The 23,650-nt window shown below is 34.7% G+C and overlaps 2 protein-coding genes and 1 long non-coding RNA gene across 4 annotated transcripts; 1 reads left to right on the top strand and 2 right to left on the bottom strand.

The window, feature by feature from the left end:
• Positions 1–467: 467 nt before the first annotated feature.
• On the bottom strand, positions 468–2,109 carry LOC121229546 (uncharacterized). Of its 2 annotated transcripts, none has more exons than XR_005927304.1 (2): positions 2,052–2,109; positions 468–720 (listed from the first exon to the last, which is right to left on the bottom strand). It is a non-coding gene; the product is annotated as an uncharacterized lncRNA (long non-coding RNA). The 2 variants fall into 2 exon arrangements; XR_005927303.1 differs by having other exon boundaries at positions 1,493–2,088.
• Positions 2,110–3,844: 1,735 nt separating this feature from the next.
• Positions 3,845–23,071, bottom strand: LOC107957221 (uncharacterized). Its single transcript, XM_016892674.2, is given in 15 exon segments — positions 3,845–4,318; positions 4,561–4,651; positions 5,224–5,659; positions 6,199–6,549; positions 7,677–7,835; positions 13,736–13,939; positions 14,075–14,278; positions 14,794–15,006; positions 15,121–18,537; positions 18,612–18,769; positions 19,973–20,468; positions 20,793–21,522; positions 21,612–22,158; positions 22,161–22,754; positions 22,924–23,071. Coding segments are annotated over 15 exon segments (7,839 nt in total). The 5' UTR covers positions 22,958–23,071; the 3' UTR covers positions 3,845–4,113.
• LOC121229547 (uncharacterized) lies at positions 8,362–9,069 on the top strand. Its single transcript, XM_041114148.1, has one exon. It carries the CDS (start codon positions 8,362–8,364, stop codon positions 9,067–9,069), a length of 708 nt encoding a protein of 235 aa, XP_040970082.1.
• Positions 23,072–23,650: the final 579 nt, after the last annotated feature.

Genomic DNA, 23,650 nt, shown 5'->3' on the forward strand with positions numbered 1-23,650 from the left:
AGGGGTTTTCACACAGCCTAGAACACGCCCGTGCCTCTTGCCCGTGTCCTTCACACGGCTATGACACACCTGTGTCCTAGCCCGTGTGCAAAAACTTGGACATTCTATTTCTGACGTCAGCAATCCTTAAGGGTCACACGGCTAAGGCACATGCCCGTGTGCTAGGTGGTGCCCTTCACACGGCTGATACACACGGCCGTGTCGCTGCCCGTGTGTTTACTACCATGCATACTGACTTACAATTCTTACGTGCAGGGGACACACAGCCATATCACACTCCTATATGGTGAACTGTGTGTCTCACATGGCCTAGACACATGCCCGTGTGGACAAAATAAGGCTATTTACCAGGCCTTTTTGTCACCCTTTATGTAACCTGCACAAAAATCACTCTATACTAACATAAGGGCACATCACATAGCCAAAATAACCACAATGGACAACATTTCATTTATGCAATATACTCATCCGTGAAAATATCATCTTCCATTTATAAATCAAAATGAGTACTAACCATCATCCATGGCCTTATACAAAATGAGTATCATATTCATCATATGAGCCAACACATTATGGCTAACTAACAAAACCCTAAACAAAGACTCGAGTCCCTATACATGTCAGAAAACAAAATAATGAAACTAGATATACCAAGGTCTTGAGTGATAGTGTGATCGAAGCTTTTGATGTCACTAGATCCCTGATGCTAGCTTGGCGGGACTATAAGGAAAGAAAAGAAAGGAGGGTAAGCGTGGGAGCTTAGTAAGTACATATATGCAAATAAAGTGTAATTATAAGAAAATCATATTCATCCAATGGTAGCTTGTCATGCTTAAAAGATATAAATTACTTAACGTCTCTATCCTACTCTTCTTTTCATTCACGTATACTTAATACGCCTAGTTCTTTACTGAGGTCCTAAACCATGAGTTCGGTATACATACCTCATCAAAGTATTCACCAACTAAATCTTCGAGTTACCCATTGAACTCTCAAAATACATATATGGATAAGCGAGGAATTTGCGTCTAAATGCAACATAAGAAATCAGGGCTACCTCGTGCTAAGAAATGCTCACATTTGAGCTACTCACGGGCCTTTTTATCATGTCAGGACCCGGACCCCATAGCTATCATGTAACGTATGCTCATTGAGCCACTCACGGGTCTGTACACAAAGTCAGTACCCGGACCCACATTACCTATAGCATTTATCTCATGAACTCAAACTCAACTCATGAATTCAGACCACATAATTTCATAACATGCCCCTTTGTATCCTATGCTATGTCTAAGGTTCAATGGGGCTTCATATCTAATCGAATAGCATCGCATTTGCTCACATTGTAATTTACTCGCATAACATGTCATTTAAACATTCATGGCAACAATTAGAATTTAGATACATAACAACAATAAGCTAATTACACATGTATATTATTAAAATATACCAAAGTAAGCTTCAATAACACATTATCTACATATGTACTTACCTTGATACAAAATGATGAAGACCGAGCTTAATCCTCGTAAACTTTGTTCTTACCCAGATCAAGATCTGAATCACGTTTCTCTTGATCTAAATTAATAAAATTCATTTATTTTATCTGCATATCAATTTAGACGCCCTAAAGTTCATAATTGGGCAAAATGACTACTTTGCCCCTAGACTTTCACAAAATGACCATTTTACTCCTATGCTCGAAAATCAATTTTTTATCGAATTTCTTCATATTATAAGCCTAGCTGATTACTTTTTATAATAGAAGCAATCCAAAACTTCCATTATTTCTCACATTTATCAACAAATTTCCAACTTATGCAAAATAGTCCCTATTAGGGTTTTCATGAAAAATCTCTTCATAAAAGTTGTTTATTACACATCTAATACTCATATTCTTCCATAAAATTTCAGAAAACTACAAATATGCTTTCATGGGAAAACCCTAATCTCTCAACCATTTTGCAAAATAATCCCCTTCATAAAAAGCTTATGTTACTAGGAGTCCAAAAATACAAAAATCGTTAAGAATAACCTTATAAATGACTTACTTGTAAGAGATGTTAATGGCTGAAATTTTGAGCTCTCAAAACCCCCCTTTTGAAGATGAAAATCGGTTGAAGAAGAAGAAATAAAAAGATGAAGCCTTTTTTTTTTGTTTTATTTTATTTAAAACTAGTCAAAATTGGTGACCAAAACACCACCTAATTTTGACTTTCCCATCAATTTGTCCCCCTATGGCCGACCACCCTATTCTCTAAGGGTCTAATTGCTCTTTAAGGCCCTCAATTTAGGTTCTTTAGCAAATTGACACTCTTATCTAATAAAATTGGACTTTTGCTCTTTATGCAATTTAGTCCTTTTTCACAATTAGGCAAGCAATAGCTAAAATTAATTCACCAAAATTTTCATGTACTTATCTAATCATGCTACAATACATAAAATAATATTTAAAATAATTTCTTCGACCTCGGTTTAGTGGTTTCAAAATCACTATTCTGACTAACCCTAAAATTAAGCTGTTATAATAGGATTTATTATTATATAATTTTTAAACTATGATGTCATCTTTCTATCATAAATATCTGAAAATAATAAATATTTCGAGGGTAAAATAAAGCGTAGGTCTCCTAAAAAATAAATGTTTTGAGGGTCAAATAATTGGTAAGTAAGAAAATAAATTTAATAAAAAAAATATGGGATTAAAGATGGGTAAGCATTCTCTTAATTAGCCTTTTATATATTCCTATAAATTCATATAAATACAAGATTCAATTTGTCATTATTTAGGGAAAAAAGTGATTACTTTTTGTTGATTTACTAGATCTTTATACCCGCTACGTTGGAATACAAATAATTAATTAACAAATATAATTTTTATTATTTTAAATAAATTCTATATTATATTTTGTATTTTATGTAAGTGATTTAAAATTAAACTTTGAATAATCTATATTATTTACAAATCCTTCATTGATTTAGTATTACCAATCAATTGGGCACCAACTCAATTAGGGAAATTATAAAAATAATTTTTCGTGTTTAAAATAAATGATATTATTCAAGAGTACTTTAGTCTTTTTAATTTTAAAAAATAAAAATATGTATATTGTGATATTTGAACCCATGTCAATTACATTAGAAAAATATTAAATTCACCACTTAATTAAGGGCTTATTTTAATTTAAATATATTTTAATTTTATTATGCACACTATAATTTAATCAGTTTCAAACCATACATCTAATTATTTATCGTATATTAATATTCTATATTTGTAGTTTCACATTTCTAATAATGAATTAAACAAATATAAATTAAATTGAGATTGAAATAACACAATGAAATTAAAACATGATACAATTTTCAATTTATAGACCGATCCATTTTATTAACAATTTAATTTTAAAATTAAAATAATCAAATAGTAAACTATTTTTCTATTTTTTTCTCTAAAATGAATTGGAATAGTAAATTAAGCAAAACATTAAATAATTAAGTGATAAGGCAACATTTAATCTCTAAACTTGATAATTTTTAATTTGATTATTAAAATTTTTTTTTGATAACTTTAATCTCAGATTTTAACATTTTTTTAATTTGATCCTTAGACTTGAATTCCGTTAAAATGTAATGATTTAACACTCTAAAATTTACAATGTTAATACTTGAAAAAATAAAATATACATATACACATCAATTGTTAAAAATATATAAATTAAAACAATTAAATGAGATGTGACAATTTAATAGAATCTAAATTCAAGGATGAAAAAAAAAAAGGCTAATGGAGATAAAGAAGTTCAAAGACCAAGTTAATCATTTTAAATATATTATTTCACACTTAAATAAAAGTAATTTCTATTATCATATAAATATTTTAAATACATGAAAAAAATACAAAATAACAAAAATACATTTTTTTTCCCTTTCTCTCCTTTTCTTTTTCTCTTTTTCTTTCTTTTCTCCATTCCTCCTCCCATGGCATCACCACCCAAACGATTAAAAGAAAATAAAATACAAAGGCTTTAACGTGTCAACATTAGAAGCCATAACTTCTACAGTACCCCGTCGCATGTTTTTCTATAAAATGTTATAGATATGTATGAGTTATCATTCAGTCTCTAAAATGCTTCTTTCCCATTTAAATGCCCCAGAGTTGTCTATATCTTGCAGTGATAAAGCCTGAAAATCGGAAGACTTCTTCCAAAGCACATTTGAGATAATCAATAATAGCGATTGGCAGGCGTGAAGCTCATCAATCCTCTCCAAATCATTAAGTTGAGATGACTGATCCTCCCATGGATGCTCAAATGACCTAACACCACCACAGGGCCTTTTAGTTTCTCATAAATGAACTTCATCAGGGATACATGGCATAAATAATAAAACTAAACAAAACTTCATTCAAACCCTACTCCCTCCTATGTTGTAAATTATTTGTAGGCAATATGCAATTTACTAATCTGATTCTAAACTCAAATGCAGTTATCAAGTATACCATCACATAGAATTTATCATAAAGGAGAAGAAAATGGTGATGGTGGGGACTATATTTACCATCTCCAAGCAGGATTAAGTTCAGGAGGACAGCGTATCTTCGAACATAGGGTCACCATTGAAGTCCTACAGTCATGCATGAAGTCTGATCCTGATTCAGTAGAAACCACACAAAGGTTAAAAATGAATCAAAAGATAATTAAATAAAAGCATTTTTGCATACAGAAAACTGTTTCTCCAATTGACATACTCCCCAGCGAAATTTTTAATAAACATATTGCTTCAAATAGTTTACCTTTACCCCCGGGAAAGAAAATTAGACAGTTAAGAAACAGTATAGCAGCTCTGTAAAGTTCAATACTACACACAGAGTCTATGTTTCCAAGTAAACAAGAGCAGCACCTTAGACTAATTCAGAAATCATATTGTCAAAAAGGAATGACTAGTACATGCTTTTTCAAATTGTATAAACATTTTTTCCCCTCAACAGAGTATATGTTTCCAAGTAAAAAAGAGCAGCACCTTAGAATAATTCAGAAACCATACTGTCAAAAATGTTCAACATCCAACCAACCATCACAAAGTTCACAAATAACTAGCAATGATTAGAAGAGTGACCTGTTTGGTTGGCACAAACTGATGAATCAATTCTTTTCATAAGCCTAATCCAAATCTCTATTCCCACCTCAACCAATATAGATAAGACTATCAATTTTAGCATACCTGTGAACTTGGAATGATCACAAAGTAGGAGACAAAGTGCAGAGACAACTGATGGAAGAGCACTACAATTTATGCCAAGAGACTGCTGAAGATAAAAGATTTGGGCTGCTAACATCTCTTCCAAGTCAAAGCTACTTTTGTTGCCTTCTTTATCCCCCTCTGCGACATACTCCAACAAAGACTGAAGAGTTTTCAAGTTAGATCGGTCTGACAACTTGGCAGTCGAATTGTTAGAATTCAAAGAAAGCTTCCAATGAATTATAGAAGCAGTAAGCCAGCGTAAAAACTTTGATGTGAAGGACTCCTTGTGTGATGCCTCCTTTGAGACTATTGGGACATGGAGACCAGATTCTTGGCACTGAAATAATTTTCTAGAATAGGACTTCAAGGCAGTAGAAGCAGCCCGCATAAGAAAACTTGAGATGTTCTCTCGATTCTGCAAAATACATCCAAATATAATCTATTGTTTAGTGCAGGGAACAAGGCTATTTCAGCAAAATAGTGGACATACAACAGAAATAACATAAGATTAGATTGAAAGAACTCTCTTTTTCTTTCTTTCTTTCTTCTGAGCAGGGTATCAATTTAAAAAGCTAAAAAAACCACGTTAATCAAACTCAAAAATGTTGAGGTATTAGACAGACTGCTACATATTTATCTAAAATATATGAGGAACGTAAAACGAGGCACAAGGTACAAATAGATAAGCAGCAATGTCACAAAACAATGCATCCACTAATCTATTATTCTTGGAGTCACTTGGGAATTATTTAACAACACTATTAAAAATATTTTTCCTGTCTTCCACTACAAAAAATATATATAAAGGAAATTTAATCAGCATAGTTGATGATTTATGCTACATGACTTGATAAAACCAGTTATAAAGTTCTGTCACTATAAACATACAGATAAATTTACGTGCACCCTCATCCAAAATTGAACACACACAGAGAAAGAGAGAAAGGAAAGAACCATGCAGAAAATGTCAAAAGGAGGTCCGATCAAAAGTATAGCCTCAAGTGCACACTTGGCATTTGCACTAGATCCTCCAATGTCATCCTCACTAACAGCAAGATAGATTTGAAATAAAACCTCATGTGATAGGGTAAAACGAGGCTGGTACATTTGCCTGTTCTGGGACATCTTTAAAGTTGCTATGATAATCTGTAAAGTTGGATTGATGAAAGCAGCACATTCATTTATCAACTTCATGCCACCAACTAGAAGTTTATATAGATGAGATGTAAGTTCCATCAGCTGTTCAAGGGCACAGCTTTGCAACCATTTGGCTATATCGTTCGATGAAATGACCACACCGACAATCTAGAAAGAAAAAAAAAAGGTTAGTCAATAAAGCATTTAAGTTGACGTTTTACATATCCAGAGAGCACATGTAGCATTAAAGGGTCATATAACTACGAACAGCATTTAAGTAATTGGACCATCTTTAAGTTGTGGTAAGACTTTAGACAGTAAAATTCAAGCAGCATTCATACTATGTCCTACCATAACAATGGAAAATTGTTATAATCTTAATAAGTATTTTCTAATATTGAGAGACTAAGGTAGTTCACAACATTGATGGCAATGATGGCAACACAAACTCAATTTAAATCATGAAGACAACCTTGAAGATTTGCTAAGCCAGAAATTGGTTTTATATGGAGTCTGAAATAGAGAAACTAAATTCACCTTCAAATACGTGGATTGCACATTCATTTATTTGGATACTATTCCAAAGTAAAAAAACCACATGAAAAAATGCAAGTCTTGAAAGAAATGTAAGGTCCACTTTAGGAGGACTAACAACTGCAATTAAAACTTTTTTTACAACCTTACAAATACATTTAGACCATAAACACTGACACAGGTACTATATCTGATCTGTGTCACTCACTTGGGACAATGATTAGGTACGTTATACAAGGGCATAATCACATAGTGGAGAAGGGAATTTAAATGACCACAATCACCTAGAAGAAAATATAAATTGTGTATCCAATAAATTATTAAATACTAGCATCAGTAAAAGAAGTAAAAGTTCTTTTTTTAAGAGAATGGAGTCAAAAATTAAATTAAATTAATCACTAACAATTCAAGTAGATACTATTATTTCGATTATAGGTTAGTAAAAGAGTTTGGCGTATTACCTGTTGAAAGTCTTTCCCTTCAAAATTTGGCAATCCATTTTTTTTATTTTTCCAAGCAAAGGACATTTTATTTCTCATATTTGAAATTCTTGCTACAAATGAAATCTCTCTGAATCCTAAAAGTCCCAAACCCAAACCCAAAACAAACTCACCTCTAACCTAACCTGACAACCAAGAAAGAGCCATTACAAGCTAGGAAGTAGAATTGGAAATAAACGCAAAAAAAGAAAAAAAAAAGATAAATACATCAGCAAATAGGACACTGTTAAGAAATTGTAGAATGAGATAGAAGGTAACTACCTCTATAACCACAGCCAGCTCAGTTAAGAAAAGTTTCTTTTCATCTCCAAGTAGCACCCTGCTATAAGTTGATAAAATAGATGACAACCATGGAAACAAACTGCAGTGTTCGACCAGATAATGAGCCATTTCATGCAACTGGACAGACTTTTTCAGAACCTGCAAAGCAAACAAAATGGAATGCCTGGCATTATAAGGCAGCTCATCACCAACAGTATAGATCTGGGTCGCATCCACATTTTTCAAGCATAGAATTTATTCCATTAACATTGGCCGTAATTGTTGAACTTAAATGATATTGAAAAATGTAAGATTTCAGAATATTTGAGTATATCAAATATGATTCTAAAAATATTCTATCCCTAACTTTAAGGCTGTACAGTATCCCTACAATTATTCTGTTTCCTAGCGTAAAGTTACCTTAGTTAGGCTAACTATGTGTATAAATATGTATGTAATCTCTTGTGGAAAATATAAGAGAAAATATCCTGTTTTTCACATGGTATCAGAGCCTGTTATTTAGCCCGATTTCTGGGATTTTTTAGCCAGTTTCTTTAGCCTGTTTTTTTTCTGACTCCCAACCAGTCCTCAAGTCTATAGAACTTGTTCAGACACAACATGACTGAAACTGTCAAGACCAGTAACACCGGGGAGGGCTCAGAAATTTCTGTAAACAACAAATCCAATGAGTGAGTTTCAGAATATCCAAGTAGCCTACAAGCTAAATGGAAAAAATTATCTGAAATGGTCCCAACTGCTTCGTACCTTCTTGAAAGGAAGAGAAAAGCTGAGTCACTTACTCGGAACTGGACCTAAAGAAGGGGACCCTAAGTTTGATGCTTGGGATGAACAAGACTCTATGGTAATGTCTTGGTTATGGAACTCTATGATGCCAGAAATCAGTGATACATGCATGTTTCTTAGCACATCCAAAGAAATATGGGAAGCTGTGAAGCAGACTTATTCTAAAGTTCGAGATGCTGCTCAAATCTATGAAATCAAGACTAAGATTTTATCCACCAAGCAAGGAAGTCGATCAATCACGGAGTATTCCAATCTGTTGCAAAGTTTATGGCAAGAGATGGATCATTACCAGTGCATTCAGATGAAGTGCAGTGAAGATGCAGCACTCCTGAAAAGGTTTGTTGAAAAGGATCGAATTTATGATTTTCTTGCTGGACTGAATGTTGAGTTTGATGCAGTAAGAGTTCAAATACTTGGAAAAGAGGAACTACCATCACTAAATGAAACAATTGCAATTGTTCGTGCTGAGGAAGGAAGAAGAGGAGTTATGGTGGAGAACAATCAAGTGGATAGTTCAGCCTTGGTTACTAATGCTGTAAATGAGAGGAGATTTGGCCTGGAGCAGCCAACTAGTGAAGATAATAGATAGATAGAATGTACAAAGTCTTTTAACAAGGATTCCGTATGGTGCACCTACTGCAAAAAGGCTCATCACACTAAAGACAGATGCTGGAAACTCCATGGGAAGCCACAGACAACAAACAAAAATTTTTCAGAAAAAGGTGGACAATCAAAGGGACAAGGACGAGCAAATACAGCTAGATAGCTAGATAAAAAAAACAATTCTCAAGAATTACCTATTGAATTCAATAAAGAAGAAATTGAGAAGTTAAAAAATTTGCTGGGATCATTGGAAAAAGCTTCTTCAACAGGTACTTATAGTTTGGCCTTTTCATGTATATCCTCTCCTCAAAGTTCTAAAGTCTCAAATACAAATACCAAAAGTTCTTGGGTCATTGGCTCAGGAGCTACAGACCACATGACCCACTCCTCACAAAAATTTGTTTCATATACACCTTGTTCTAGTAGTAGAAAAATAACAGTAGCTGATGGTTCTATGATCACAGTGGCCGGTCAAGGTGATATTGTTATAAACAAAAACCTTACTCTTAAAAATGTTCTTCATGTTCCAAAATTATTTACCAATCTTTTATTCATTAAAAAAATTTACCAAAGACTCTAACTGTAAAGTGATTTTCTATCACAATCGGTGTCTTTTTCAGGAACAGAATACGAGGAGGATGATTGGACATGCTAAGGAAATAAATGGCCTATACTATCTTGAAGAATCCAGTGAAGAAGTTAGTGTTCTGAATTCCTCACCTTTATCTCTCATATCCGAGTCTATTAAAACCAATAAAGACCAAATTTGGCTCTATCACCTTCGCCTTGGTCACCCATCGTTTAGAGTCCTTAAAATTATGTTTCCTTCACTATTCAAAGGATTAACTGTTGAAAATTTTCATTGTGATATCTGTGAACTTGCAAAACATAAACGTACCTCTTTTCCAGTAAGCAATAAAAAAACATCCACTCCTTTTACTCTTGTTCATAGTGATGTTTGGGGCCCATCCACTATTTCAAATATTTCTGGAGCTCGGTGGTTTGTATCCTTTATTGATGATTGTACTCGTGTGTCTTGGATTTTTCTTTTAAAACAAAAATCTGATGTTAGGTCTGTCTTTCCAATTTTTTACAACATGATCAAAACACAATTTGGGGCCGAAATAAAAAGGTTTAGGTCAAACAATGCCAAGGATTATTTCAATCAATTCCTCTCAACATATTTTCAAGAAAGAGGCATTATACATGAGTCATCTTGTGTTAGTACACCCCAACAAAATGGTGTAGCCGAAAGAAAGAATGGTCACATTCTAGCCATTACAAGAGCCCTATTGTTCCAAAAAAACGTCCCTAAACAATACTGGGGGGAGGTTGTTCTAACTGCTACTCATTTGTTAAATAGATTGCCTACAAAGGTCCTTGAATCTCGAAGTCCTATGCAAGTTCTAGCCAAATTTTTTCCTGATTTCAATACCTCCAGTAATCTTACTCTCAAAGTATTTGGCTGTCGCCTTTGTCCATGTTCATTCTCAAAATACAGGGAAATTTGATCCACGGGCTGTCAAGTGTGTCTTTCTTGGATATTCTTCCACTCAAAAGGGGTACAAGTGCTATCATCCAGCCACAAAAAAATTTTTTATAACAGCTGATGTTACTTTTGCTGAACAAGAAAATTTCTTCACTCGTCCTTATCTTCAAGGGGAGATCTTATTCACAGAAGATAAGGATAAAGAATTCTTTCTTCTTGACATTCCAGCTCCTGTCCAGCAACCGAACACTCTCATTCCAGCTCTAAACACTCCCATTCCGGCTCCTGTCCAGCAATCAAACACTCTCACTCAGACCTTGCCTGCTACCCAACCTGCCCAACTTGAAACAATGACCCCTATACAACCTGAAACTGAGCCTAGTACACCCAATTCACCAAGAGGAATTCAGGATACTACTCGTCCGTTACTGGTTTACTCAAAGAAGAAGGCACCAGTGTAAGTTCAATCATCTTCTTCTCCTATACGATCTGAGGTAACTGCTGAACCTACTTTGAATTCTAATACTACAGATTTAGATGATTTTCCCATTGCTATTAGAAAGGGGACTAGAGCTTGTACAAAACATCCCTTGCACCTATTCATGTCTTACAAAAACTTGTCCCATAACCACAAAGCCTTTCTTACTAGCCTAAATTCTATTTCCATTCTAAAACTGTATTCGAGGCATTAGAAGATGAGAATTGGAGAAATGCCATGAAGGTTGAAATGGAAGCTCTTGAAAAAAATAAGACATGGGACTTAGTGAAATTACCGGAAGGAAAGAAACCGGTGGGATGTCGCTGGGTGTACACAGTGAAATATAAGTCAGATGGTTCTTTGGAGAGGTACAAAGCAAGGTTGGTTGCTAAAGAGTACACTCAAATGTATGGGATAGACTATCTTGAGACATTTGCCCCTGTTGCAAAGATGAACACTGTAAGAGTGTTGTTGTCACTAGCTGCCAACCGAGGCTGGAAATTACAGCAATTTGACATCAAAAATGCCTTTTTACACGGTGACCTTGAGAAGGAAGTCTATATGGATGTTCCTCCAGGATTCGGTCCAAATACAGGACAAGCAGTTTGCAGACTAAAAAAGGCTTTATATGGACTAAAACAGTCCCCGAGGGCTTGGTTTGGAAGATTTACCAAAGTGATGCTCAAGTTGGGGTATAAACAGAGTCAAGGAGATCATACTCTGTTCGTAAAACATTCATCTTCAGGGGGAGTGACTGCTTTATTAGTCTATGTTGATGATATTATTGTGACTGGTGATGATCTAGAAGGAATGGAGAAGTTAAAAAAATGCCTAGTAAAAGAATTCAAAGTCAAAGAGCTAGGTAAGTTAAAATATTTCCTTGGTATTGAAGTGGCACACTCTCGGGAAGGAATATTCATATCTCAACAAAAATACATAGTTGATTTGTTGACAGAAACAGGCAAGTTGGGCTGTAAACCAGCAAAGACACCCATAGAGGTGAACCACAGACTCGGAGATGTATTAGAAGATACAGCAGTTGATAGAAGGTCATATCAAAAACTTGTGGGGAAGCTTATTTACTTGTCCCATACCAGACCAGATATTGCCTATGCAGTAGGTGTTGTAAGTCAATTTATGCACAATCCTTAGGAATCACATCTTAGTGCTGTATATCAGATTCTACAGTACTTAAAGGCACGTCAGGCAAAGGAATCTTATTTAAAAAAAGGAGAAAATTTAACCCTTGAAGCCTATACCGATGTAGATTATGCAGGATCTATGGTTGATAGAAGATCAACCTCTGGTTACTGCACTTTCCTAGGAGGCAACCTTGTGACTTGGAGGAGTAAAAAACAAAACGTTGTGGCTAGATCTAGTGTAGAAGCTAAATTTAGGGCAATGGCTCTTGGAGTTTGTGAGTTGTTATGGCTAAAGATTATATTGGAAGACTTGAAGATCAATTGGGAAGGTCCAATGAAGTTGTATTGCGATAATAAGTCTGCTATCAATATCGCACATAATCCAGTTCAACATGATCGAACGAAGCACGTTGAGGTGGACAGACATTTCATAAAGGAAAAACTGGACAGTGGCTTAATTTGCACTCCATTTGTGTCCACTGATGAACAACTAGCAGATATACTTACCAAAGGATTGTCTGGGAAGTTGTTTCAGAAATTAGTAAGCAAGCTGAGAATGGATGATATCCACTTCCCAGCTTGAGGGGGAGTGTCAGATTTCAGAATATTTGAGTATATCAAATATGATTCTAAAAATATTCTATCCCTAACTTTAAGGCTGTACAGTATCCCTACAATTATTCTATTTCCTAGCGTAAAGTTACCTTAGTTAGGCTAACTATGTGTATAAATATGTATGTAATCTCTTGTGGAAAATATAATAGAAACTATCCTGTTTTTCACAAAAAAACTATTCAAGATTATGGGATGTTTCAAAAATTATATATTTCCCTTTGTACGATGTTTCAAAAAATTGTGGAGTTAGCACTAACTCCAACTTGGACTCTCAATACCATGTCAACAATTTTGACTTGCAAGTGATTCTATTGGTGAACCTAAAGACCTCCACCCTAATCATATAGTTATCTGACTAATGTAAATACTTAAATCTTCATTTGAGTAATACTTTAGCTCATTTTCACCTCACTTCTTCCGTTTCCAGTGCCTTCAAAGCCCTAACTCTTAACACTTGAATACTCATTTTCCAATTAAATATTTATCCCATATTCAGGATATTCAAACCACTACTATACCAATACAAAACCTAATTCTTCCTCATCTGTCACCACTCACCACACTGAGTTCTTCAAGGACTGCCCAACTATGTATTCATTTCCTTAGATATACCTAATGCGCTGCTTTAAAGAACCCTAAACACAATTATCAAACTTACAAAACACACTTCATTACCATAACTGTCTATTAACTTGGTACAGAATGATTGATTTTACTCAATTTATTATAGTGTAAAACTTTAATACACTCCAATCATAGTGTGTATTATTTAATATTTTTCTTAATCATCAAGCTCTTTCAAAGAGGATATATACATAGGTTATGGAGTCACAATAAAATAAGATTATACTATGTATTAGTGATACGAAGATAATGAGTGAACTAAATTTGCATAAAACACACATGAAGCTGCACACCCAAATATTACCTGAAGAATCAATTTCTTTGACTCAACATCTGAAAGAGGGGAAACATAAAAGCTCATCAAAGTCTCTGGAATAGAGCTCCTGATATATAACCAAGCATCATCCTCTAAATTAAGCCCAGCATAGGCTAGACGAAGTATCCAGAGCCGCTTTGCCTTGTAGTTAACAGCACTGCTATGGAAAAAATCATGGAACAGGGGTATTTGCTGCAAACAAAAATAAAACATACAAAGAGTTGGCTAGCCTATATAGGAAATTGGAAAAGAGAGTAGTTTAAAGAAGCATATTTTACAAAAGGATTTTCGCATTTTATAGAACTTATATAGGTGATGAACAAGTACCTTTATATTCACCCTAGAAGAGTCCATCAACAGCTTATTTAAGGTTGAATAATGCTCATGCAAAGTGTCCAACAAAATCAATGATGCCTCCGCGGCAAAAAGGGCTATAACAGAAGGGATTCTTTGCCATGGCTCTTCTATTCCATTTTGCATATACATCAACAACAGGTGAAGTCGAATAACATCTTTTTTCTTCTGACACCCCTGATATGATTAATTAGAACTTTAGATAAACAGTACTTTACCAAACATTCCATGCAATTTAGCACACAGATGCAAAATATTTAATCAGTAAAACATAATATCATATTGATACTATCTAGGCCAATTAACAGCTTCAGTTCTAGTCTACATTCAATTACCAATGTTTAGCGAATCCACTTCCAGAAAGAATTAGTTAATAGGGGGAAATCTCATCATTTCCAATCTTCATGCACTGGGAAAGCATCATCAAACAGGCAAATTTTGAGCCTCAGAGGAACTTATAGTACAAACTACCCAGAAGCAGTTTAATTATTAGAAGATAGGTTCATCAGTTGAACTTGTGTTCATTATTTTTCGAAGTAATTCTGGTTCTATTTGTTGTTGATAAGCAAGATATTTGAATTATGTGAACTTCATCAGACCAACCATACAACCAGAAAATAATGATATGAGAATAAAATTTGCTTTCTGCAACAGTAATTGATACTGATACCAAAACATTAAAAATCCAGTACCTCCAGTGAAATCTTGAATCTTGCAAGAACTTCATATGCCAATTTTCTCATCCCAACATCAAGAGAAGACATACCAACAAATGCAACAGCAAGCAAGCCTAAACCAGCGAACTCCACTGGTTCAATATAGCCAGCTGACAAGCTATGAATTGAGAAGTGCATGATAAAAACAGGATCATACCGCAGAATTTTTCCAGTACCAGGAGAACGTAGCTGCAAACATTGAAGTAATAAAAATTGCATTATAGAATAACCATACCATACAACATAAATGGTAGAGTTACAGAACAAAATTCAAAACATAGAACCCAATAACTAAAGATGTACCTCAATCATGTCCATAAGATTATCAGTTTGAAACTTGTTCGAGGATAAATGCTCTTCAGTGACAGTTCTATCATAAGGGAAATGCAGCACTGTTGCAGCAGATATGTTCGGGTCAACTGGAAGATTCTCCCTATACTTAATTTTTCGACCTTCTTGAACTGCTTCAGTATCAGTCATGGTATCAGTAGAAGCACCATGCTCCAGCAGGTGTTCTTTTTTTACTTTTGTAGCAGCACTGCCCCAAAGGTAATCCGTTTCTGCAATATATTCAGATCCAGATGAATGAAATGACTCAATCACATCCATCAGACTGTATATCTCCAAGTCAATGTCACCAAGTGTAGCACCATAAGAAGACAACAGCAAAAAATGCAATTCTTTAAGGTTTATGCCATTATCATTTCCAGAATCAAAACCAGACTGGAGAAGTATTCTCAGTATCTTAAGAATTTCTAACTGCTTCATACATATTTCAGCTGTCTCCTGGTCATCCTTGCCATCCATCATATCTGAAGGGATAGGAGGGGTAACAAGCAACCTCAGAATACTGGACAAAGGCCTAAAAAATGTACCAGTCTCCAAGAGAGATGATTTAGAGATAGAGTGAATCATAGGGCCAAACTGCGAGTGACCAAGCAACCTTTGAAGGCATAGAACACGTGAAAATTTTCCCTCTGACAGCAATAAGAGGATGCTTCTTAGAATTCTCAGTGTTTTAGAATCTTCAAATCTGTGGAGGAGAGTGGATCTCATTAATTGTTCTACAAAAGGAATAGATTGCAACTGAATTAGATAGCTATGCATTTTGCTGGTCAGTTGAAGAATACTTCTCAAGATGAAAACTTCGAAACATCTGTACAAGCATAGGCAATCCCCACCACTTGCTATTATTGATGTTGAATACTGAGGAACTAAAGGTAATTTCTTAACCATCCATTGCCATGCACCCACTAAAGCATTTAGAAAATGCTTTCTTGATGAGTCCACTTTATTAGACCCTGATATTAATGAGGCTTCCTTGAAGCCTTCATCTCCTTCTTCAGGCATAAACAAAAGTTTATCATCTTCTGGAAACAACAGCATCCTGCAGAACGATATTTTGGCTATAACTTTATTAATATGATTCAATGACTTGTTAACTGAATTAAAATCCATTTCAGTAGCATCACACTCAATCAGTTCTTCAGGTGTAACAGAACATGCAAAAATGGAATTAAAGAGCTCCAATCGCTTTTTCAGTTTCAAGGAATCTCCACTTAAAAGAAAGTGATATCTCAACATGTGAATTGATTTCCTGAGAAGACTTCCATCAACCAGATTAAATAGTTCTTCAGCAGAAGATGGCAAGGTCTTGCTGTAATCCTCCTGAAATATATCTCTAGACACAAAGCTCTTCCAATGCATGAAACCGTTCAACAGAATCCTCGAATAAAAAGATGGAATACTTTTAAAATGCTGATAAAAATGCTTCTCAAATTTCACAAAAGCAGCATTTACCAATGACAAAGCAGCAGGAAGAAGCACCATATAATCCTGATCTGAGAGGGCATAGATAGAGACTTCTTCCATCAAAAAACCATTGGAAAGAAAATTTTTGTTCAAGATGCTTAAAAATAATTGCCCAAAGATTGACAGATGCAGGGGACTCATCTCAATAACAAGATGCAACAGTTTAGCTTTTACAGTGCTGGTCCTACGAATACAATGAGAAACCATTTCTACAGGGGTGCTGATTATAGCCCTTGACATTACTATGCTTGATGGATGAAGTTCACCATGATGCATGGTTTTTTGCCTATACACAGCACTAACAGCTCTTAGTAAGCATGAATCAGCAAAATCTAATTTGAAATTACAGGCAATTTTACAAGCTTTAACATAAATATCCTCCAAAAGGTTTACATCAAAAGTCTTCTCTTCCACTTCCCATAAGAAATCATATGGTACTCTCTTTATTAGAGGCTGCTGCAAATAAGTGGACAGAACTTCAAAAGTACCAACAGCAATTGAAAAACTAACAGACAGAGCCACCTTTACATGAAATTTTTCAACTGTCAGTTCATTCACATCAATTCTGCTAAACATCCAATGCCCCAAATCAAGAAGCTCAAAAGGGGATAAAGATTCAATCAAAGCATGTACAGCACAAAATGATGAGAGAAGTGGCTGCAAATTTCCGCTAGCAATGCACAAATCAAACCTATCCCTGATGTCTAGAAAGAGCCTTTGTACCAGGGAACTGAAAGCCCTTCGAAATGTCCTTTTTGCTCCATCATCAATGACAGAATAATGTCTTCTGGAAACAGTTAAGTAGTAGTCCAATGTTGCAGTCAACAGATCGAGAACTTGACGATCTAATTTAGGAAGTCTTTGCCTAGATAAACTCAGAAAATTATCCAAAGCATTCCCTAAGAGTCCTGTTGCCATTTGACTCTCCTCCTTATTCCAGCTCAATGGGCAAGTCAGAGATGACATCACTTCAGGATGACATAAGATGGTTTCTGCCACTTCTCTCATTGTTTCTACTGACAAATGAACCTCACTATCCGTTGAACATTCAAACTCTGGCTTTAAAGCCAACAGTTGTGAAAACATGTTCTTAACAAGAATCAAACATGTATCAGAAAGTTGTTCCAGTTCAGTTAGTTGTTTGTTTCTATAAAAAGAACGTACATGATAAAGCCAAAATAATACAAGGCGCAGACAGGAAATGAGATAATCACTAGTCCATTCTGACCTTTTAGCCAAAAGCAAGTCCTGTATTTTGGAGTGCTCAGATAAATAAAGGGCATGAATGCTCATAAGTGAAGAAAATAAAATGTGAAATGGAACCTGCTTCAAAAGCAAACCAAATGCTGTGGCAGCTGATTCTATCGTATCAAAATCAATGTTAGAGAACATTCCTTCAGCATCATCATTGCCTTTTTGATGGATCATCATCAAAGCCAATTCCAGACCAGGAAAAAACACTTCAGGCCATAAATTAGAAATGCCAACGAGAAAATTTTGCTCACTAAATATTACTGATGATAATAGAGGGACAGCTACTCCAAGCTTCAGAGAAATAGTCATTACCAAAGGGAAATTCATTAATAGATCCTCCAGTGTTGCACATAGCATTGCAGAATAAAAGGCTTTAACTATTCCAGTTACTTCACCACAATGCTCATATGTAATAACTTTTTTCACTTCGCCAAGTGTATTTGCAAAAGAACTATCATTAGCGATGGCAGTTTTGTCAACTGAAAGGAAGTACTGAGGTTGTTGATGCAATGCATTTTGAGAAAAATATAATAAGCTCTTCAATGGCCTCCACTCACATAAGAAATCCCCAGAATCGTAAACCATGGAATGCTGATCACCAAGTCCCTTGGATAAAACTGATTGAATTAAATCAGACAATAATCCCGCATCTACCTATCAAATTTCAGAGGTCTTAATAAATAAAAGTTAGAAGTATTCAAGCATTAATTAAAGCATAAAATCTGTACCTGTATCTGCAAGACATACTTCAATGTATTGCATACATACAAGGATATCATGGACTTCTCAGATAATGAAAAGGTTCCAGATGAGGAATTGAGCAATCTTAGACACTTATTGAGGGCACATATAGTGAGAGGGCTAAAGTTAGGTGATATACCTGCACCTGCACAACATAAGTAGTGGGTTCAGTAAATAATACTTCCGCTTATCATGAACTTTGAGGAAAAGAAATATCTTGAACCACAATCAAAATCTTTTACCAACTTATTTCCAGATTAAAAAAACAGATTTATTTTCAAACTTATTAGCAAAGTTGCCATAATTTCAAATTTTATCAGTGGCACAAAATCTGACAGTCTCAAAACATCTAATATGTCAAACCCTTAAATAATTCTTCACTATCTGTTAAGTATATGATATTTTAACTATCAATATTGATGCTTGCAGAATCCAAAGAGCGGATGCTCTTACAATAAATGTAACAGCTTTTTCAACCTCAGATAAGCTGTTACTGCCCAAAATAAAGAAGATAAAATGCAGCAATGCTAATCTAGCCATTCAAGCTAATCCTTGTTTCAAAGTAGTTTTCAATAAACTGAGCAGGAAGAACGACTACTTTGCATGAGCTAAATATTAAAAATAACAAGAACAAGGAAAGCAATAACAAAACTAAGCAAAGAATGAGTCCAGAATACACTAGTTCATTATCTATTCTGTTTGTAATGCCATAAAGTTACCAAACTGTTTAACTTGGCATAAGTAATTGTAAAAGAAAAAAACAATAAGCTCATGGTGTCTCTCACAAATATTTGAAATAGTTAAAACATGGACCAATTTTGTTCACATAAAATTCCTTAAATATTGGAAGAGACAGGCAAACATAAAGTCCCAATTTCATTTCATCAATCAATACTTCAACAAGCAATCTCAATGTCAAACAGCTTAAAGCAATATAGAGATTGAAATTTAATGAGCTATCAGTAGAAACATAAAATATACAACACTCCCCATATCTCTTTTTGTTTGTTTCCACTTTGTCTTTCATGGAGATTGTCAGGAAAAAGAAACACTTGAATTTAGTGCATATTGTATTAGAGTTATAAAAATTTCAATAACATTCATTTTCAATGCCATTCAATACAAAAAGGTGAAAAACATAAAAATAAAAGTTGAGAAAAACAAATTAGGAATAAAGAGTCTCGAGTGTTCAAAAATGGAAAGGAATACAATTCTGGGACATCCCAACAAGGAAAGCTAGACAAGAAAATCAATTAATTGCTATTAGTACCTACAAATTTGATTTACAAAACTATGCACACAACCGTAACAATATAAGGTCAACAAAAGCAAATAAAATACTAGTTACCTTTAAAGCCTTTTAAGCAGGATATATGTTGCCTAACAATATCCCAATGTTTGAACAGATTATTCCCAATGGTAGAAATTGCATCACCTAAGAATGAGATAACAACTCCAGACAGACTCTGAAGCACTTCTACTGCTTGCATCTCAATAGGTGATTTAGTTCTAAGATAACCTGGCAAAAATAAGAACCATGCATCAATCTCACACAGGTTTCTGTCAAAGGCACCAGTACTCAACATAGCAGCTCTTGCCAGAATATATGCTTGATTCTTTATCTCACTATTTGGTGAGAGTATTAGCAAGTTAATGAACGTCTGCAGATGCCTGTACATCAGTAACGGGATACTATTAGATTTTCCATTCCCTGGAGACCATCCTATGTATTCAATTAGCAAAGAAAGAAGAGAACACTGCAGATTTATGGGTAATGCTGATGGATTGCTCAGAAGATTCATGAAGAAATCAAATGATCCCTCTAATATGGTTGGTACAGCCCGCTGCATTAAAAAAAAACACTATTTCAGAATTTATGCTATGGATCAATCACTTAGAATACAGAAATTAAAAAAAAAAAAATCTTAATCTTCCATTTTTCCTCAACACTAATACTCTAATATTATGGCATGGAGCTAATCCATGGCACTCATTTAGTGCCTAGATTAGAAATTTCATCATGCAAAAGAATCCTTCTAAGAAAAATTAAACATACATTAGAAAATATGCTCCGCCAGTTGAACAAGTGTATCGTGTTAATAGATCTCGCAAACAAGGTTCTATGAATAGAAACATAGAAGATACATATTCTAAAACCGGAAACTTACGAGATATATCTTGAGAGTGTCAACGAGCTTAGAGTAGAAGTACATCTCCACATCTTTTAATTCCATAAAAGGGCTGGAGTTGAGGCATAAACCCCAAATTTCTGAAATGACATTCAAAAATTCCTTTTCTGTGTCCAACTCATCTGTCATATGATCATCTGCAACCATGTCATGATCTTCAGGCATGGAAATGTCAGGATCTGAACTTATTCCACCTACAATAATGTCTGAATCCTCCTTTGGAACACCACCTTTCAATTTCTTTGAACTGCTATTTTCTGGAAATTTTTCTAAACCAGGTTTCCTCTTCAAAGAAGACTTAGGAGTTCTACCATGACTACCCAGAGAAGAAAGTAGTGTCAACAAGACCTGTGTATCAGGGAGCAAAGTTCGGACCTCATTCTGAACAGCTTGCTTCAGCGATACCCAACTTTCCATCATCTGATTTCTCACACAAGAAATGTGGTTCAAAGAACTGACAAAGGAATCCAACAACTTCAGCGCCTCCAAAAGGAGCCTTAAGGCTCCATGCTTCACAAAAAAATCAGAGTGAAGCAAACCCTTGGTGACTACAGATCTGCTGAGTGGACGAGGACATATGCAATTAACAATGTCCTGCACGTCTGCACTATCAAACGAAGGTGGATCAGATTTTCCATCAAGGAAACCAAACGGATTTCCCATGGCCACTGATGAGATCAAGCTTGCCGCCAGAGAAATAGTAGAAAACCTGCAAGTGCTTTGGTTATCATGTATACATGCAGTAATATTAACAAAGATGAAAGGCAGGATATTATGAAAGTGTTGAGGAAAACTGACCAAGTAGGTGATGCATGATCTTCAACAGTATATGGGAACTCATTCATATAAGCTGCAGCCAAGGATGGTCTCCCCTTAAGAGTAAAAAGAAGTAAGTCCTTATGGTAGCTGACCTCTGTTGCTTTTAGCTTTTTCATGACACCTAATAGTCTCGTTGGATTACCCTTTAATGGGTTAGGTTTTCTGTCTAAATCAGGCATCAACCCGTTACTAGGATCAGTGCAAACCATGAGAAGAACACTGTAGGCCAGTTCTGCAGCAAACCCACCATTCTCCCTTCCAGAAATGTACACCAGTTGCTCCAAAGTAACACTGCCAAAGAGCACGCTCCTAAGACCAGGGGGCACTAATGACTCTTTTATGAGTACCCTATCACGCAATGTAGCCAAAATATACATAATAGTTTCATCATCATCATTCCCAAGGCATCTCAATACACCAGAATACATATCCCTTTGTTGCAAGACCCACCTCAATAACCCTGGCTTCCCCATCTCCAAAAATGACATAGCAAACCCAACAAATGACCTTCTAGTCGAATGCTTTTCTTATCAATCTGCTTTCTTCTTTTATACTCAGAAAGCTTGGGAAAACCCTGGAGTTTGAAGTCAAATTTCTTTGCAACCTCAGAAGCCAACCAGGAACCACGCCTGACAACTGAACCCATCAACAAAAGTGCAGCATTTTGACGTTTCCAATCTTTACTATTCAATTCCTTATAAACATCCTCCAATTTTTCATCAACAATCAATCTAGAAAACTTATCAAGCACCCTACTCACACCCAATTTATCATTATATCTTCTTCCATCAGGATGACACAAAATAGCCGAAATCAATGTGAAAACATAGGACATTCCAGGTTTTCCCTGTCGGAGCTTCCAAGCTTCTAGAAGCTCCGACAAGGAAGGAGAAGTTTGGACATAGTGACGAAGCAATTCAGCTCCAGCATCACTTTTGATAAACTTAACAAACTCTTTGGTAGCATCTGAAAACAATTTAATTTCAATAGATTTAATCTTATGCAACAAATCATTCAGTTTAGCTTGAAGGGACAACTCAGGAACAGCTGTTTTAGTAACCCCTTCCTCTTGCTCTCCCTCAAACTCACTTTCAGTATCATTATCACCTTCCATTACTGCAACTAAAGAATACCGAAATAAATAAACAATGGAAATTATTCTAAATAAAATGTCATTATTAGAAAAGAAAAAAAAAGTCCAGTTTTTACATATATTAATTAGTCAATTTAACAAAAATCCAAAGTCCAAACATCGAACAAATCTCAAAAAGACAAAAAAAAAATGATATACCTTGCTTGCTAGAGGCAGAAATCGCTTCCTCCATTAAAGGGCAAAGTCAGAAGAAAAAAAAAACCTTCTAGAAATAAACGGTCATTAGGGTTTAACAGAGGAAGGGTTTTAGGATTTTTTATTTTTTTTTTTGGATAATAAGGGGGTTATTTTTTAATTGTTATTATTTGTTGGGTTGGGAATGCGTTTACTTTTTATGGGCTAAAGTAAATTATTATGTTTCAAAGGTTTACGGTTTATACTTCAATTTTAAGACTTTATATTTTTTATTTAAAAATTTTAATCTTTTAATTTAATTTTTCTCTTAAAATTAATGATACTACTGTTATAAAAAAAATTTATCATCAACATTAATAGTTTTTGTCAATATAATCTTTACCCTTTAAAAAAATTAAAATTAATTTTTGTTTCATATTTCACATAAAAATTATAATTTTTAAAAAATAAAAAATTATGAAAAATAAAAATTCAAAAAATAAAAATATAAAAAAAATCAATTTTTCATGTTATCTAAATTAGACCAAATTAGCCAGTTGAAACCGACTAAAGTATCGATCTAGCTAGAGGTAAAAAATTAGTTAACTCACAAACTAGTACGGAATGGTTGAACCGGGCTAAAAAACTCAGTTGAATCAGTAGTTGAGCCGATTTTTGGACTAGTCTGACCAATTAGTTTCCAAAATTACTAGTCCAATTGGGTCAAAGCGAATAAAATATTAAAACATAA

Source organism: Gossypium hirsutum, chromosome A05, assembly GCF_007990345.1.
Source record: "Gossypium hirsutum isolate 1008001.06 chromosome A05, Gossypium_hirsutum_v2.1, whole genome shotgun sequence".
Classification (NCBI taxonomy): Eukaryota; Viridiplantae; Streptophyta; class Magnoliopsida; order Malvales; family Malvaceae; genus Gossypium; species Gossypium hirsutum.